The following is a 19135-nucleotide window of genomic DNA, read 5'->3' as shown; positions in this document are numbered from 1 at the left end:
GGGTTACACAGTGCAATTCTGTTTTGTTGTTGTTGATGTTTTAAAGCTCCTTGAGCCGTACATGTATGTAGCTTTAGTCAGCCCTGTCTCAGGTTGCTGGTGTATCAATGCTTACTTATTCCAGGCATCTGGGTTCCCTCTGTTTCTAAGTAGGAAAAAACTAGAGCAGTCATGACTTCATTGTTAATGCATTAGCAATGGTATGTCTTTCATTTTTCCTAAGTGCAAACTGACCTATACTCTTCTATCTGAGAAACGGTCTGACAAAGGAAACCATCACCAGTTCTTTGACACTGAAAATAGCAGAAGTATGAGATGGCTACACTTGTTCTGCAGAGTTGGATAAGCAATCTGACTCTTATGGCAGAGTGTCCCAAGCATCTTTTGCACACCGCTTCCGGCAGAAGCAGACGGCTGGGAAGTGTTAGGGTTATAAGGCTCAGCGAACTATCACCTTGGGTGCTCATTCCTGTCTTGGGGATCACAAAGGATGAAAAACACAAAGGGCAACATGGCAGGTCACTGAAACCTCTTTTACATATTTAAGTTTCAGCTTGTGGAGAAAGAACATAAGCTGTTGTGAACTGCTCTAGGAAGTACAGTATATACTTAAAACAGTCCCCACACTCACACACACACACATATGTATAAAAGATATAAACTACCATATTTTACATTACTATATGTAAGGATCTATCATGACAAAAGCTTCTTTCTATATCTCATTCAAGGGAAAAAAGTTAGTGATGTATTTGATCAACTTAAAAATTAAGTAGCAAGTTTTACTGTTCTATCATTAACTGATATTTGCCTCTGAGGTAAAGAGGTCTTCATTTCCAGGCCCATGATGGAAGGGATTTTATCCTTCATGTTATGCCATGTTGTGAACTACACTTGACTTATGGCAAATAATGAAGAGGGAAGGACATAGTGTGTGTTTTAGGCTTCTGTGGACAGATAAGCATATACTTGTAGTTTAATTTCATGACCTCACCCATATAACTAAAGCTATTTTTACTCGGGCCTGTGATTACCAGAACATTACCATATAAAACATTCTCAAAATATATTTACTGACTTTCAAAAAAAAAAGGCAGGCAAAAGATGAACAGATACTGTATCAACTTTAAAAAACCCCAAACATGTTAACTAAAACTTGATATTTTTCATTGCCAATAAAATCAAACAAAAAATTGGAAAAATAGATTAAACATTCTAGTAATTTTTTTTGCCAGTGAACTGTAAATATACGTCAATAATTTTTAAAAAATTCCTTCACATAAAAAACCTGCCTAGCAGTTAAATGCATAATAGAATTTTTTCAACTTCAGAATAACAACATGTGTGTTTTAGTTGCTGCTGTAACATATTAATGAATATAAGCTGGGAAAAGCAGGAAGAACTTTCCTAGCTTAATGCATTTGATTCTGTGCATTTAGTTTTTCCTGACTATATTATGGCAATAGCCACTGAGTGTGGAATTTGGCCACTCCTCAAGGGTGATCTTTCTTCCAGTTAGAAAAATGGTTCAATTGTTTATAAACAAAAGAGCTCACCCCCCTTACCTTTTTATAATTCCCCTCCATATCCAATGAGGATTCTTGACTGATGATGTCATCCATTCCATCACTGTCCAAATTCATCCTTTAACTCTTTAGAATTTCACTTAAGAAATAACCTCTCATGAATTCTGATAGGCTGATGTGCCAATTGCCCAGTTCCCTGGTTACTGCTCATGCTGACATGGAGAGCTGGCTAAGAGGCTGTGCCCGGCCGTGTATGTTCTTGCCCCCCTCTGTCCCACAGACACTGCCCCGCCCAGCCTCCCTGGCCTTTCCTTGCTCTGGCACTGGGCAGCTGCTGTTTTCCGAGGCTCACTCTGCCGCTGACACTTGGCTTGCTGACTCCGGCCTTCCCACCATCTGCTGTCACCTTCCCCTGAATGATCCGGCCCCAATTCCTCTCCACAGCACCTTTCCTGTTCCCAAGAAAGGAAAAGAGAGGCACTCAGCTTCAGCCAGCTGATTCAACTCCCCGTTCAGGGCAGAGTGTGGACTGGAGCTCTGTGAGGAAACTAGCAATCTGAACCAGGGGTAGATTGTGTGGGATAAAAATAGATGTGAAAACTTCCAGCCCAGCCGACTTCACTACTGAGTTAAAAGCTGGGTATTCCATGACAAAACGAAAACAATATAATTTAAAGGCTGACCTGTAACACAGATGTTTGCTTTTTTCCCCCCTAAACTAATCATTTCTTAAAATCACATGTAAAAGTCTCATCCGGTAGGAGCTCCAGGACGAGACTGAAATTCACTTCCAACACAGAGAAGGACCCTTCTGCCCTGGGAGCAGTGCTTTGTTCTATTAATATAGGCAACAGAAAAAGATCCATCAACTTTTCTTTAAAATTCAAGCAGTGGCGGGCTTTTTCACAAAAGCAAACGTTCTTTTCTGCTGCTCTCTTTACACTTTTCCCATGGCTTCTGGTTTTGTTTACAGGCTTTACTAAAGAGAGGGAAAAGGCCCACAGCTGGAGGATGTTTTAGTGCAAGACGCAGACAAGCAGAAGTGCACACACAAACACACACTCATCAGGATCAGCTTACTACTGTCATAAACTAAAAATTACGCCCACTGTTTATTTCCAAAAAATAAAGCTACTGTTTGCAGGAGAAATAGGTCAGAAAAGAATTCAAAGGGCAAGCCTTCATTTAGCAACACCGTCTTACACTCTGACAAGCTTAGATAAAAAGCACCAAGTATATTAGTCAATAAATTTTCCAATATAGATTCTTGTGCAACCACAATACTGTTAAGAACAGAGTTCTAAAAGCAAAAAGGCTAATCAAGATAACCTTTTGGCATCTGAACTGCTGCTGACATGCTCACCTTCAGTATCTACTTATTTCTCTCCACATTCTTTTTAAATTCAATTTGTAGAAGACTTGTGGCATAAATGTGTCTCAAGGTAGTTTATAACAGCCCTACTTCTATAAAGCAAATACTTCCCTCTGTAGCCCCCGAGCGAAAGTGAAATCTTCCCTTTACTCCATTCTCATTGCCCCACCTCGGTTCCGAAAAAATTAATTGCATGTTTGTCAGATGTTACAATAACAAGTTGTCTCTCATGAACCACATTTGCATTTGGGCAGGGTTTTCCCTGGAAGAGATCTCCCTTGTCTTACTCTCCTTCAAACCCCAGGACCCTCACTCCAGATGGGGGTCCCACTGTCTGCATGCAGGCAGCCCAGAATGCTTCCCGGGGCTGTGGCAATGCTGGCCACAGACCGCTGCTCCCAGTGCCCAGTGCAGGTGCTCAAAATACAGGAGAATTCACCAAGGCTAAGACTTTGGGGTTAAAGTATGCTCTAGTTTGAAGGACCCTGTGTATGTTAAATCCTGCCAAAGGAGGTTAGTTAAAATGAAGGAAGCATGCATCTTCTTACCTGGCATATATTTACATAACAATAGCTACCCTTTATTGAGGGAGGGGTTGCTATGTGCCGGGCACTTTATATGCGCCTCCTACATATGTCTTTAATCCTCTCAATAATCTTTTGGAGTAGATATTACTATCAGTTGTGTTTTACAGCAAAATGAAAGAGCTCAGTGAGATTAAGGAAGATGAACATGGGCTCTCTGCCTCTGCGGCCCACCCTCTAAATGGGTGTGCCAGACCATCCCACGCTGGCTGCCTCTGTAAGAAATAATTGTGCTGAATAAAATAATCAAGTATAGCTTTTATTTATTTATTTAGACAGGGTCTTGCTCTGTTGCCCAGGCTGGAGTGCAGTGGCATGATCATGGCTCACTGCCACCTTGCCCTCCAGGCTCAAGTGATCCTCCCACCTCAGCTTTCTGAGTAGCTGGGACTATATAGCACAGGGGCTATAGGTGTGCACCACTATGCCTGGATAATTTAAAAAATTTTTTGTAGGGATGGGATCTCACTATGTTGCCCAGGCTGGTCTTGAGCTCCTGGGCTCAGGTGATCTTCCTATCTTGGCCTCCCAAAGTACTGAGATTACAGATGTGAAGCACCACGCCCATCCAAGCATAGCTTTTAAACATTCGAGTTCAACACAGACAAATCTAGCAGAACTCCAGATATGTGGTTTGGATCTGTGTCCCCACCACAATCTCATGTTCAATTGTAATCACCAATGTTGGAAGTAGGGCCTGGTGTGAGGTGATTGGACCATGGGGGTGGTTTCTAATGGTTTAGCACCATCCCCCTAATGCTGCTCTGGTGATAAGAGTTCTCATGAAATCTGGTTGTTTAAAAGTGTGTAGCACCTCCCCCCTCTTTCCCTTCCTCCTGCTCTGGCCATGTGAAGATGTGCCTGCTTCCCCTTTGCCTTCTGCTGTAATTGTAAGTTTCCTGAGGCCTCCCCCACCATGTTTCCTGTACTGCCAGCAGAACTATGAGCCAATTAAACCTCTTTTATTTATAAATTATCCAGTCTCAGGTATTTCCTTTTTTTTTTTTTTTTTTTTTTTTTGAGATGGAATCTCCAGCCTGGAGTGCAGTGGCACGATCTTGGCTCACTGCAACATCTGCCTCCCAGGTTCAAGCGATTCTTCGATTTCAGCCTCTCAAGTAGCTGAGATTACAGGTGCCCGCCACCACACCCAGCTAATTTTCGTATTTTTAGTAGAAATGGGGCTTCACCATGTTGGCTAGGATGGTCTCGAACTCCTGACCTCAGGTGATCCACCCGCCTTGGCCTCCCAAAATGCTGGGATTACAGGCATAAGCCACAATGCCTGGCCATGTATTTCTTTATAGCAGTGTAACAATGGACTAATACAGCTCCCTGTATAACAATATCAAGAGTTGAATCAACATTTTCCAGATCATACATCTGGAACACCCAGCACGTATTGTCGCATCTCTCTTCCTGATGAAGCCTCAAGAAATGAAACGGAAGCTACTTCACTGATGTCAGAACCTAGTACGTTATATGATGAATTTTCCTTTCCAGTTTACCTGGTGTCTTTTAGCACCACTGTTGCTTCTTTCCAACAGCCACTGTGGTTTCAAGCTCTTTTCTAAGGGGACAGAGATTTGTCATCTTGTTTACCCCATAGCATGTAGAACACTGCCTTGCACATGATAAGCGCACAATGAAGAGCTGTTGACTAAGTACGTGAACAGAGGAAATATGAACGCGCTGCTTAAAATGTTTCCTCTAAATGCTGTCCACAGTAGGAAACATTAATAGTGCTTTTCAACTGAAATCTTCTGTGGAACTCACATATGTTCAAAAGGAAAAAAGGGTCTGCTTTGATAGAATGAGGAGGGCTACCACACCCCGCCTGGATGCTCTATTCTCCTATTATCCCAGACCCAGCACAGCCTCTCAGGAAAGCTCTGTGGAAAGGAAGCCCTAGGACCCTGCACACCCCACTCACTCTGCAGACTAGAGCTTGAAAAGCTCTAAAGACCATACAAATGGCTCTTTCACAGTAGCAGCAAAGCAGTATTCTGCTCCTGGCTCCATGACTGTACTGATTTCCAGACCTCAGTCCACTCCACTTGGGGTTCAGCTACAACATGAATTTCATTCTTATCTGGGTTAATGTCCTAGTCCACTTAGAAACCTATAATCGCTCGCTAACATGGATGAAATTATAATAATTTAGAGGCTGCAAGACTCAGTAAGATACATAAAATGATATGCCTAATTACTAGTATCTTTTTACTTTAATTTTAACAGAGTAGGCTTAAATATACAATTAAAATGAGAAAAACTGAACTCTCATGATTATGTATATATACATACAGATTAATATATGTGTACTAGTAATATAGTAATGATATACATACACATGTATATACACATACATTGATAATATATTATCTTTTAGAGAAAGGCACCTCAAAATTCGAGATGGAAATTTCCCAACAAAACAACAGCAACAAGGAATAGTACTGAGAATACTAAAAGACCATTCCACTCCTCTACCTGCTAGCTCTTTTTTTGTCATAAGTGTTCTCTAATAAGCACTATACTGAGACAAGTGATAGAACATCTGCTCCTGAAACATGAATGCAAGAGGTTGAGGGCAGTTCTCAGTGGCGGTGACATCACTGTGCACCCTCCCTAAAGAAGCTCAGCATGTAGATAAGCTCATAGCCCAAACTCTTTCCAGATGGAGCTGTGCCACCATTTTCAGGATAGCTTGTGCCAGCTTAAAATATCTGAGAGTTTCCTATTATGTGTGGCATCACTTATCTGTGAAACTTTCTAGAGTTTTGCTACTCAGAGTGTGTTCTCCAAGCAGATTATCAACAGCACTGGGAGCTTTCTAGAAATGTAAGCCCTCCAGTCCCACTCCAGAACCACTGAATCAGAAATTGCATTAAAAAAAAAAGAGATCCCTAGGATTTTTGAATATACCTTAAAGTGGAGAAGGGTTGCTCTAGAACTTGAAAAAAAAAAAAAATCTTTATCAGCCATTATCCCTCTATTTCAAACCACATTTCCAGGCAGGGTGGCAAGACCTTGACTACATGCTTGGGATCAACACTGTAATTAATTTCACTTCCATGTGGTCCAAATGAATACAGGAATGGAAAACACAAAATAAAACACCACCTTGGCAGAGACTTGAGCTGAATGTAATGCCTGATGGTTTGGCAGTAGCTTGCAAATGGGGAGACAGCCACTCCTATCCTTCTATGGGGATTGTCTCTGGTACCTCCTCTGCTGCTGCCCTCTCTAGAATGAACTGTCCATGCATAAGATGGGCCCAGATACTAGTGCTCTCCCTTAGAAAACCTACTCACAGTCACTTAGAATCCCTGAGGTTGAAAAAGCCCCTTCCCACTACCTGCTCTGAATTTCAAGGACTAGCATGAAGAGCTTCGGTTTCCTGTTGAGCCATGATCTGAATTGAAAGGCACATTGCTCACGTGAGTTAATGCTTTTAAATGATCATTATCAGCCATTGGTGGAAATTATTAACTCTGAGAACACTGACCACATTACTGGGAGATCACTTATGCACTGTCAAAAGATTTTCCTATCACACATGGAAACTTGAGTTCATCCTCATTAACCCTTCATCTTCCACTGCCTTCTCCTCAGCCTTAACATCCATATTCCATGTACTAGATTTATAACCTCTTTTCAAATAATTTTTTTCTTCTGTGCAAAGTTCATCTAAATTTGGTTTGCTTTTCAATTAAAGTATTCTGATAGCTAGAAAAGCCATGAAAATATTCAGGCCATTTAAAGGACTTTGCTGTATAGATTTTTAAAAAATTAAAATAATGGTATTAAAAGCGTGGGGTGGGGAGGTGGCAGTGTTGGGAGTAGACAGAGTGTCACACATTTTCCTACATCTAAAAGATCGTGGGCCATAGTTGTAAATCTTCCAGTCCAACTAAAACCGAGCACGAGAAAACTATGGTCACTCTGATGACCATCGCACAGCTTCCAAGTGGAACCAATTTTAATGTCCTCATTATGTTTCTCTGTGTGTTCTTTCCCCATTAATGGCTTTCCTACACTGATTGTCGCTTATGCCTCTCTGATGGTTGTTTTCTTTTGAATTCAAGCAGTTTTGTCAAATTACTTTCTATTTCAGGAAGCTTGGTAGTTTCTCATGCTTCTATATAGTGCACAGGGGAATACTAAGTACACCAAGATTTCAAACTTTCCCTTGTTATAGAGAATATAAATAAATAATGGGATATGACTTCAATGGGATAGAGCTGTATTAATGTTGGGCTTCTGTATGTAAAATGGTGATTAGTTCCCTAAGATTTTATATATTTGTGTGTATGTATGTGCATGAGTAGGGGGTCTCTACTTTCAAACAAGCATCAACGCAATTTGATATTTTCCATAAAGATGCCCCATTTCCTTCCCACCCCCCATCACCACCATCCTTTCCAAGAATAAATACTAGACCTTTGGATTAAAATATGTTTCACATATGTACTTCTTAAAATCACTCGAAGTCTGAATCATGAAGTTTGAGGCCCAAGTGCTACTTTAAATAGAAATGATGTGCTTGTACTAAATTTCTATTTCAGATCAGGCCCACAATGAAGCCCTGCTAATTTTTTTTTTCCATGTGGGGCTCTTATCATTGTGCTTCTTCTGTAGTAAAGCATATAAATTAGATTTTCAGACATCTGAGCTAAAAAAAAAAATGCATATAAATTTATCTCCAAAATTATTTTATTGATTTCAAAGGTTACTGCCTCTTTGGAAAAACAGAACTATATCTCAACAAGGCAGACAATAATTATACTTTAAACAGGCAAAACAATGAAGACCAATTACTCTTTAGCACTATTAACTATAGAAAAAAAATTCCCCATCAAAAAAATCTATAGAATAAAACAGAAAATTGTCTCATTGAACTTATATTTAAAAGCCTCCATCAAATGGAGCACTAAAATGCTTTGAAATTCCCTATTCCATTCTAATATCTTTTTCCCTGCTGTGGAAGAAACTACGCTTAAATTGGGTGGAATCTTGAACTCAAATTTGATACCTTGTTTTCTCAATCACAGGAAGAAGGGATTGAGAGACTAGTCCTCACTTGTCCTGGTGTCGATAGGGATAGAATATATTTGCTTTCCTTTGTTAACCATTAATGACCCACTAGAATCTGGGCATACAAGGCTGTTTACTACTTTCTCCAACAAGAATTTTAAGAATATCATGATGTACTACTTAAACTGATATACTCCCTAGTTTTATCATTTAAGAGCAACACAGGGTGTCTTTTATTTTATGTGCTGGGTATGATACCTCAATTGGGCTGAAACATTTGGCCACAGAAAACTTCGATATTCCATGCGGCGGTAAAATTATCCCTCTATAAGACAGACGGATGTATTAAAACTTTGCAAAACTCATTATAGTAAGAAAGGCAGCTTGGAGATGAGTACTTGCAAAGCACTTGGGGACAGACCATGAGGTTCATCTTGGAAAAATTCTCTGGATGAAGAAGTAGGCATGGAGGTATTTTCTTAATGCATTGTCTCTGGGAAGGCTGGAATGTCTGTGCATCCCAGTCATTCATTTATTTTGTGCCTTGCACTGCACCCCCCATTCTGGCACATGAGATGTTTAAAGTGCTGGCAACTGGCCAAGAGGCTGAGAAGCCAGGTACATGGACTTCTGAGGTCAGCTTCACCAACTCCTTGTTACAATGTATGGATCTGAGCTTATCTCTGGGGTTACGATGGGAAACCCTGATCCTAGGGACTCAGAACATCAACAATTGCATAAAGTGCAATTCAATCCAACAAACATTTATTGAACACATACTCTGTGTATAAGGCAGAGATTTGTGAAAATTTAAAGAAGGCCCCTTGTCTTCAAGAAGCCTGTTGTCAGCCAGGCGCGGTGGCTCATGCCTGTGATCCCAGCACTTTGGAAGGCCGAGGTGGGCAGATCACCTAAGGTCAGAAGTTTGAGACCAGCCTGGCCAACATGGTGAAAACCCGTTTCTACTAAAAATACAGAAAATTAGCTGGGCATGGTGGTGGGTGCGTGTAATCCCAGCTACTCAGGAGGCTAAGGTGGGAGAATCGCTGGAACCTGGGAGGTGGAGGTTACAGTGAGCCAAGATTGCGCCACAGCACGCCAGCCTGGGCGACGGAGCAAGACTCCATCTAAAAAAAAAAAAAAAAAAAAGAAGCTTGTTGTCTAATGGAGGAGACAGACCTATATGTAAATAGTAAATGGGTTCTAATACAAGTAAAAACAAAATGTACTGAGAAGGAGAAATCTGGACTGAGAGATAAATGGGAAGTTTCCTGAAGGAGGTGGCATTTGAGCCTTGAAAGCTGCATTAGCCTGCAGTGGGTGGGAGCAGGTGGTGTGTGGGTAGGAGACATCTCAGCCTGAGGCATTGCAGCTAAGAACTGATGGCACTGTGAAGGCAGGAGTAAAGGGTCTGGAGCGAGAAGCGTTTCTGCCTAGGGGTCAGAAACAAATGTCGGGCCTTGAAGGCCATGCAGACGAGTCTGAAATGTATCCTAAGGAACACAGGGAAGCATTAAAGATTTCTGACGATGCTTCTCATGACCTGGTATGTGTTTGAAGAAGGGACTCTTTATGCTCCTAAGGGAGGAAAAAGATGAGTGTTATTCACACACTATTTTACTTTTTCTTCTTCAAGTCTCCATTCCCCCAGTAGCTAAGAATGTCAGGGTGTGATCTATATCTGGGGCGGTCATAAGGGAATTTAAGCAATGGCAAGAAAGGTATGAAAGCATGTCACTGTTTTTATATACACACTTATCCCAAAACCCCACTCCAGGAAAGAGGGAAAAAATATTTAAGAGCTTTTAAGCAAAACGGACCCTTCGACCTAAACTTGTGCTTTCAAGTTTACAATATTTCTAAGCTGTCTATCAAAAACCATTTAGAAAAATGTGGCCTCTTGAAGGCTGCCAGGCCTGAAGCTGTGGGCAAGTTTCTTTCCTGAAGAGATTGGCTTCCTCCCAAGACTGGAAAATGGAGGTCGATAGCTCTATCTTTTAACAGGGCTATGACCACAAATGACAACACATGCCTCAGTAACCTCTTTGCTAACATAAATCCTGTGAGGAAGAAAAGTATGTGAAGATGACAACGATGTGAGCACCTTTAAAAACAAAACAAAACAACCATGAAAAATTCTGTAGGAGAATTCCTTCTGTTTATTCCTCCTTGGTTTACGTTGTACAAAGAACAGTGCATACAAGTCCTTGCTCAAACAGGGGTGTTTAGGCTCTTGGTAGCAGCGAAACTCTCTTTTTCAAAACAAATCATCCATTTAGAAAAGCAATGTATAAGAATCCATTGTATTTCTACTTATTAGCAAGATACAACTGGGAAATGAAGTGAGACACGGTTTCCCTGGGCAGCTGAACAATCCTCACTGAACCCCTGATGTGCTCAGAAGAAATGACACAAGAGGAAGGGGGCTCTTAATTCATGATAACTGACTTGTTTATGCAGAAAGGCAGCCTCTGGCAGGGGACCTGGCAACTCTTATGCCAGAAAGTTAACTGGGAAAGTCTCCATTTCACAGATGAGAAAACTAACAAGAAATAAGGGGATAGATAACCAGCTCACACACAATGAAAACAGTGCAGGTTCACGGTGGGAGGAAGGGAAGGAATAGGACTGAAAGTCATAAAACAGGAAACCAAAGTGCCATAGAATGTTTACGATGCTTTTTTTTTGAGACAGAGTCTTGCTCTGTCGCCCAGGCTGGAGTGCAGTGGCGTGATCTCAGCTCACTGCAAGCTCCGCCTCCCAGGTTCACACCATTCTCCTGCGTCAGCCTCCCGAGTAGCTGGGACTACAGGCGCCCGCCACCTTGCCCGGCTGATTTTTTGTATTTTTTTTAGTAGAGACGGGGTTTCACTGTGTTAGCCAGGATGGTCTCGATCTCCTGACCTCGTGATCCGCCCACCTCGGCCTCCCAAAGTGCTGGGATTATAGGTGTGAGCCACCGCGCCCAGCCTTACAATGCCTTTTTTGTTAGTCAATTTTACAAATAGTAGACATATCCATCTGTATTACTTGAGGACCTATTCTAAGCACTGGGAAAGCAGATAGAACAAAGATAAAATCCCTGCCCTTATGAAGTGAGTGAGGGAGCCAGAAAATAGACAAATAAGTAAAATATGTACTATGATAAATGGTGATAAATAAGTATAAAAATAATTAGAGAAGCATGATAGAAATATTGGGATAGGCTGCACGCGGTGGCTCATGCCTGTAATCCCAGCACTTTGGGAGGCCAAGGCGGGCAGATCACCTGAGGTCAGGAGTTCGAGACCAGCCTGGCCAACATGGTGAAAGCCCATCTCTAGTAAAAATGCAAAAATTAGCTGGGCATGGTGGCGGGCACCTGTAATCCTAGCTACTCAGGAGACTGAGGTAAGAGAATTGCTTGAACCCAGCAGGCGGAGGGTGCAGTAAGCTGAGATCACGCCACTGCACTCCAGCCTGGGCAACAGAGCAAGACTCCATCTCAAAAAAAAAAAAAAAAAAAAGAAATATTGGGATAGAACTGGAGAGCTGGAAGTTTACAGATTACATCCAGATAAGGCTTCAACTAGAAGTGACATCTGAGCAAAGACTCGCAGAAAGTGAGAGAGTAATGGATGGGGGTGGAGGTGACAATATAAGGTAAATATCTATGAGATGTAAAACATTAGATGCCTGGTTGAATGTGAATTTCAGATAAACAGTGAACAATATTTTAGTGTATGTCCCAAATGCTGTAGGTTATTTGCTATATCTGGCAACCCTACACAGTGGGGCGGGGAAGGGGTGGGTAGGGGAGGTGGGGGTGCATGCCAGGCAGAAGGAATAGCAGGTGCAGGGCTAGCCCAGCATGGTAGGAAGGTAGTGGAGGAAATCAGGAATGTAGGAGAGGAGTCCAAGAGGAAGCAGGGAAGAGCTGATATAAAGCCCTGTGAGGACTTGGATTTTTACTCTGAGCAGGATGATAAACTAAAATTTTTGAGATATGGGACATGATCTGTCTTCAGTTTTAAAAGCTCATTTTGGAAACTGTGTTGAAAATAGACTATGGAATGTGGGCAAGGGCAGGGGTAGGTAGAGCACATAGAAGGCTATTATTGCTGTAATTACGATGACAATAACAACCATGACAACAATGATGTATATCTATACAAAAGCACCAAAATGTGCATGCAATTTTCAGGGGAATGGCCTCTGAAGCCCCCATTCATGGACTACCCATTAAGAAATCTTGGTATACATCATTTATGGGAGAAAAGGAATCAATATTTCAAATGAATTCTATCAACTGACTAAAAATGCTAATCTAAGAAATTTGCTTTTAACCACTGCAATATCATCCTTAAAAAATAAGTAAGTCCTTGTAAAATGGTGGAGAAGTTTCCAAAAGCCATTCAACTGCAGATATCATCAGTGACTACAAACATCAAGCTAAGGACTTAGAGAAAGCACCTTTTCTGAATCCAGTTGCATGTGGTGCCAGCTGGGTTCTAAAATGAAGGTTTCTAAGTGGGATTAAGATTTGGCTTCAAGGTTAATGTTTCTGTTTTTGCTGAGCTATGTATAAAGAGAGAGCACTTCAAAAGAACATAACACATGTAGGTAGTTCTACTATAAAATCCCATGCAGATGCAAAATCTATCGACCATTATTACCCAACCAATACACTTAATTTTATTGTGGAAATAAGCAATAAATACTTCAAAACTATTAAACACATAATGACACTGTTACATACTGCAGCTCATGTAAAATAAAATCAATTTATCTTCCTTTGGAAGAAGCAGAATGCTAATATAACCCCTTCTCTCCAGATGAAATTGCTGATATTTGACCAATTTTCAACCTACAAAAACAATGCTTTTATGTTCAACCTAATGAAAAGACATAGGGAATAATCTTATAGTAGTTTGCCCTTCAAAAATAAATAGCTTCTTTGAAAAGAGAAAGTTATTTTAATTATTATAATAATTCTATCACCTAGAGCCATGCCATGTGTAGATGAGGCTCTCTGTAGATACTTGACATCTCCTACCCTCAAGTTCTGTATTATGTGTAAGTGACATGTTGGTTTTTTTCTCAGCATCTCTGACCCCTTTCTCATGGAAGGAATTACTGTGAAGCATGAAGCTCAACATTTAGGATCTATGGCCCTAAATGTACCATAAAATGAAAATACTATGAAATAAATCTATAAGTACAAATTTCTAGTTATTAAGCAAGACAAAGTATATAAATATATTTCATAGGCACACGTTACTTAGCTGAGAAACCACTGCCTTGAGTCTTGTGAAATGTACTATTTTGCCTGCACATATTTACCACTGTGAAATCTGACCTTATGAGAAACACTTGCTTGTCTCAGGTAACCTACCTCACACAAGGAAGAGGCATTGTTAAGTTAGAGAGTTGGTCTCTCAGAGCTTCTAAACTCAGTCAGTTGAGTAATATCCCAATATTAACTCTCCAGGATTTGGACCAGCCGTGCCTGCTGCTGCAAAGAGCAATTTATCTGAGAACATTCTTGCTGTCTGTTTTCAACAAAGATACTTTCAATGTTGCCTCAACAGTCCAAGTCCTACCAAGGAGTTACTAAACACTCTAGAGCTGATCTTTTGAAATTGTCTAAGTGTTTAATTCATAACTCCAATAGCAAATTAGCATACAAATGAATATGCATTGCTAAGATTTTTCTATTTGGAGTTTTTGATGCATGTTGATACTTCAGTGCTTATTTACCAACCATTTAAAACAACATACTAGTAAAAATAAGTTCGGAAAGACACACAAGTGCAACTTGAAACATCAAGTGCATACTAGCTAATTTTTGAAAATTTCTAAGATTATCAATCGCGACTATCTATTTACATAATTTCTTAAAGACAGTCCTAAAAGCTGGATGTGAAGCAACTCACATCCTATGCAACGAGCAAAAATTACGTTTTTCAATGTTATCGATGTGAGATGCCAAACAGATTTTCCTCTGAAATTCCCTTAAGTTCAAATTACAGTCCAAGGCAATTCCTCTTATTTGCAGACGTACAGAATATGCAAAGCACAGATCACTTCCGTGAATTTCACAAACGCTTTAAAGGCCAAGGAAGCAGTGTTTTCTGCCCCATTACTCCCCAGAAAACCTAATTACAATTCAGATATTGTATGTGATGAAGGCCAGGCGCGGAAGATGGCAAAATCCCTTGAATATCCGGAAAGAGGCAACCTGCTGCTTTGGAAGAGGAAGGCCTCCTCTCCCAAAGGATGCCGGCCTCAGAATCAGGCTTTAAATTTTACCTGATACGAGCAGTTATCCTGATGTACCATCTCAGTGCATCCTAGGGCGCAGACCCCAACGCAGGACTGCTGAGCGAGGCTGCGGAGGGCACGCGCGGAGCATCCACCGGCGGGCGGAGAGAACGCCCTGGTAAGGCAGGGGCTCCCCGCAGATTAAAATGGATGCTGTTTCGCTGATCAACCTGCGCAGTGGCACTGCCTGTGCCGGGAAGCGCGCAGCTAGCGAGCTGAGCTGCTCTCCAGCCCTCCGAAACCAGTGAGGCAGGCTTAGGAACATGGAGCTGGGACCGGGCTGGGGGAGGGGGCGCTCATCACCGGCACAATCAGCCAATTATATTATAGGCACAAAGAAAAGGATCAGTCTGGAGCTGGTGTGACCTTCTGGTGCTTTATGAAGGCAGTTAACTGATGTGGAAACATTCTAGTCCTCATTAACGAGAAAAAGACCAGCGAGGGAGAGGGAGAGAGACAGACACAAATCAATGTTGCAGTTGAACATTTCTAACCTCCGGCATCATCCTTCCTGCCCATTAATGCTGCTTGGCTGGTGCTTATCAAAAAAAAAAAAAAAAAAAGCCTTAAAGATAATTTTAGAACTTTTAACATGCTAAAGGGAGAACAATCCATTCTGAATACCAACAATGAAAGGATGTTTTTCTATGTTGAGTTTTTGAAGTGTTTGTCAACTTTATAACTAAAAGGTCTTTACTCTTTAAAAGGATTATTTTGTAATTCTTTAAATTCCCCGCTTATTTTTGGCTCCTAGCTTCTTTTTAAGTCAAATAGAAATAAGATGGAATAATTGCTGTTATAAGTTTTTTTAGGGAGAGAGCTTATTAAAATATTAAAGTCACTATAATTTATTTCATGAAAACTAAACTCTTAATTGGAAGGTTTTTTTTTTTTTTAATGTAAGGCTTTGTACATATATTATTACCCAACGCTGTGACTTGAAAATACGGACACCCCCCAATGCAGCACATACAATTCTTGGAACAGACTCATCCTCCCTGAGAGAGAGTAATTCTGGACTTGCGGAATCCAATACTCAAAGGAAATACAAGTCAGACAACACACGTTTCTGGGAAAAAACTGGGGCCAGTTTCTGAGTGGCTTCAGGGCCACTTTAGGACTTGAGGATACACAAAAAGAAAAAACTGGGCTGTAAATTCTTCAAGCTAATGTAATGAGAAAATTAAGGGGGAAAAGTTAAATAAAATTTTCTTATTTATATTCCTCAGTTGCCACAGGCAATTAGTTTTGTTGTTTCTTTTCTTTTTTTTCTTTTTTTTTTGAGACGGAGTCTCACTCTGTTGCTCAGGCTGGAGTGCAGTGGCGAGATCTGAGCTCACTGCAAGCTCTGCCTCCCGGGTTCACGTCATTCTCCTGCCTCAGCCTCCCGAGTAGTTGGGACTACAGATGCCCACCACCATGCCTGGCTAATTTTTTTGTATTTTTTTAGTAGAGACAGGGTTTCACCGTGTTAGCCAAAACGGTCTTGATCTCCTGACCTCGTGATCCGCCCGCCTCGGCCTCCCAAAGTGCTGGGATTACAGGCATGAGCCACCACGCCCAGCCCATGTTGTTTCTTAATAAAATAGCTCTGAGTACATAAATGGTACTTAACAAAAATGTGACTGAATTTAAACCATCAAATTAAAAAAATCAATAGGCACATTATTTCTAAGCTATTTTAGTATCTATCTGTCCTATGTTCTATTTATGTGGCCGTCTCAAAAACTCTTCCTCTTCTCATTAACCACGCAGTTTCACCGTGCTACTGACAGAGAAAACAAGTACTTTTTGCGTGAGAAATGGAATTGACATGTTTGACAAGTTTTCATATCAAGCACTCTCTTAAAAAACGGTGGGAGTTTGTGTTAGGATTATTTGCTAATGTAATTTTAATAACTTATCTGTTTTGTGGAATGAGAAAAACCTATTTTTATAAATATTCTTAATTTTTACTACTTGAGGTTCAAGCAGGAGCAAAGCCTGCTATTGCTATCTCAATTCGACTCCCTTGATGCACTCACAAGCACACTCATTTGAGCCTTCCTAGTGAGGAGAACGAAAAGATGGCCCTGAAAACTCAACTCCTGGTATCCTCAAAGGCTTCAATTTCAGCAGCAGGTTCAAAGGAAAAGTACTCTGGAGACTCACCCTGCAGAAGCTCACTGGCCTTATCCTTCCTAGTCCAGGAGAGGGGTGGGCCACATAACACGTGCAGGACTTTCTAGGTCTGCTCACTGGCTGCACAATGAAAGCTTGATGAATAAAGCAGAAGCCTGGGGGTAGGGAATGGGTCAAGATGAAGAAAAGAAGAAGGAAACTTTTCAGGGATAAGAAACAATAAACAATACACCCCCATCCTAAAACTCCATTCTTCTCTCAGAGACAGAGACTTCTGTGTAGAGTGCCTTGCAATACAACCACCCAACGAGGTTCTGGAATTCTTCTTTTTTTTTTGGGCAGGGGATGGAGTCTCACTCTGTCACTCAGACTGGAGTGGCGTGATCAGTTCACTGCAACCTCTGCCTCCCAGGTTCAAGCAATTCTTCTGCCTCAGCCTCCTGAGTAGCCGGGACTACAGGCACGCACCACCACGCCCGGCTAATTTTTGTATTTTTAGTAGAAGCACGGTTTCACCGTGTTGGCCAGGCTGGTCTCGAACTCCTGATCTTGGGTGATCCAACCGCCTTGGCCTACCAAAGTGCTGGGATTACAGGCCTGAGCCACTGTGTCCGGCCAAGGTTCTGGAATTCTAAATATGAGCAAAGAAGAGCCGGCCAAAGGAAAAAAGTTCACTTTGCAAGGTAGCAGATAAGATGAAGTGGAAATCTTATGTTTTATATAAAAAACAGCTTTCCAAGACAGAACAGCTCTAACTTCAAAGGCAGTTAAAACCTTACTCAAGTTACTACCTTGACAATCTACGACCCTAAGACTCAGGAACATGTTTCGAAGCTGTGCAAAGCTTAAAAAGCTGCTTCCTGGACTCTGTCTCTTCTGAAAACTGAAGACACTGGGATATATTACATAAGCTCCCAAAGACATTTATCATGTGTTGTTAAAAAAAAAAAAAGTCTAAACATGATTCCACTCTTCACAGTTGCTGTTCCATAAATAGTAGAAGTGACTCAGAGGTAGCTCTAGGGAGAACAGATTTCTGACAATTGTATCCCAAATCCTGTCAAAAAAACTCTCCCAAGAGGTATAAACAAGATGAAAAAAAATGAATATATTAGATAGGCTTCTCTTTATAGTCATTCATTGGAAACAACTTTGTGTTATAATTTGAAGTATGATTTGCTAGTGCAAAAAACTTTAAACAGAAACCAGCTGTTCCAAGAACACTTAAGCTAGAATAGTTTACCAAACTGCAGTAACATTTGTTATCTTTAACTAAAAAATATTGATGAAATTTTTATGTGAAGCATAGTGTTTGTAGCATAGGGATATTTTTTTCTTCTCAGATCTTCACAGCTTCCCTTCCCATAAAAAGTATTGAGTTTCAAATTTAGATGGGACCTCAGGAGATCATTTAGCCTGACTCTGTTACTGTTCAGATATGGAAACCAGGGTCTAAGAAAGTTGTGGCATGCCCAACAACAAAAAGGCATCAAAGCAAGGAAAACAAAGAAAGTAACATGATTTTCTGGGTTCATACCAACTGAATGTGTTCCACAGAAAACAATGCTCCTATGGTCTGAATGTTGTGCCCTCAAACTTCCTATGTTGAAATCTAATCACCAGTATGATGGTATTAAAAGGTGGGGCCATTGGGGGGTGAAGCCCTCACAAATGGGATCCATGCCCTTTTTAAAAGAGGCCCAAGAGAGCTGCCTTGCCCCTTCTGATGTGTGAAGACACAGTGAGAAGATGCCATTGCCATCTATAAATCAGGAAACGGGGCCTCATGAGACACCAAATCTGCTGGTGCCTTAATCTTGGACTCTTCAGTCTTCAGAACTCTAAGAAATACATTTCTGTTGTTTATAAGCTACCCAATTTATGATATTTTATTATAGCAGCCCTAACAGACTGAGACGAATACTAACTGAGGACCCAGTAGACTTGGAGAAATAAACCCCTTTTGACTGAGCCAAATGAGGCTGCTCTTGAAATCAAAATCTATCATAAAGTAAAAGTGAGGCTGCAGTGTGGGTCTACCTAAAATTCAATTCAAGTTATGTTTTAAGGGAAGAAAAATTAGATTATTTCCTTATTAAAATATTGTTTCTGCCACCTACAAACTATTGTGTCTTTAAATTCAGAAAAGCATTTATTTTCAATTGTGGCAATTAGCAACAACAGAATGAAAGGGG

General features: G+C 40.9%; 1 protein-coding gene across 8 annotated transcripts in view; it reads right to left on the bottom strand.

Annotated features, from left to right (window-relative positions):
• Positions 1-19135, bottom strand: part of SCHIP1 (schwannomin interacting protein 1) — a 138365-nt gene that overhangs the window by 42435 nt on the left and 76795 nt on the right. Inside the window, exon 1 of one of the 8 annotated variants that reach the window (XM_009239480.3) lies at positions 14808-15077. The exons of 6 other annotated variants lie outside the window; for them this stretch is intronic. In XM_009239480.3, the coding sequence (XP_009237755.1) occupies positions 14808-14837 (30 nt within the window). In that variant the 5' untranslated portion in view covers positions 14838-15077. Of the gene's footprint in view, positions 1-1565; positions 2183-14807; positions 15078-19135 lie in introns of those variants that run through there. One more of the 8 variants, XM_009239478.4, reaches the window with a different exon arrangement.

This window comes from Pongo abelii, chromosome 2 (assembly GCF_028885655.2).
Source record: "Pongo abelii isolate AG06213 chromosome 2, NHGRI_mPonAbe1-v2.0_pri, whole genome shotgun sequence".
Lineage (NCBI taxonomy): Eukaryota > Metazoa > Chordata > Mammalia > Primates > Hominidae > Pongo > Pongo abelii.
The sequence above is the reverse complement of the archived record's forward strand: the minus strand, read 5'-3'. Positions and strand labels throughout refer to the sequence as shown.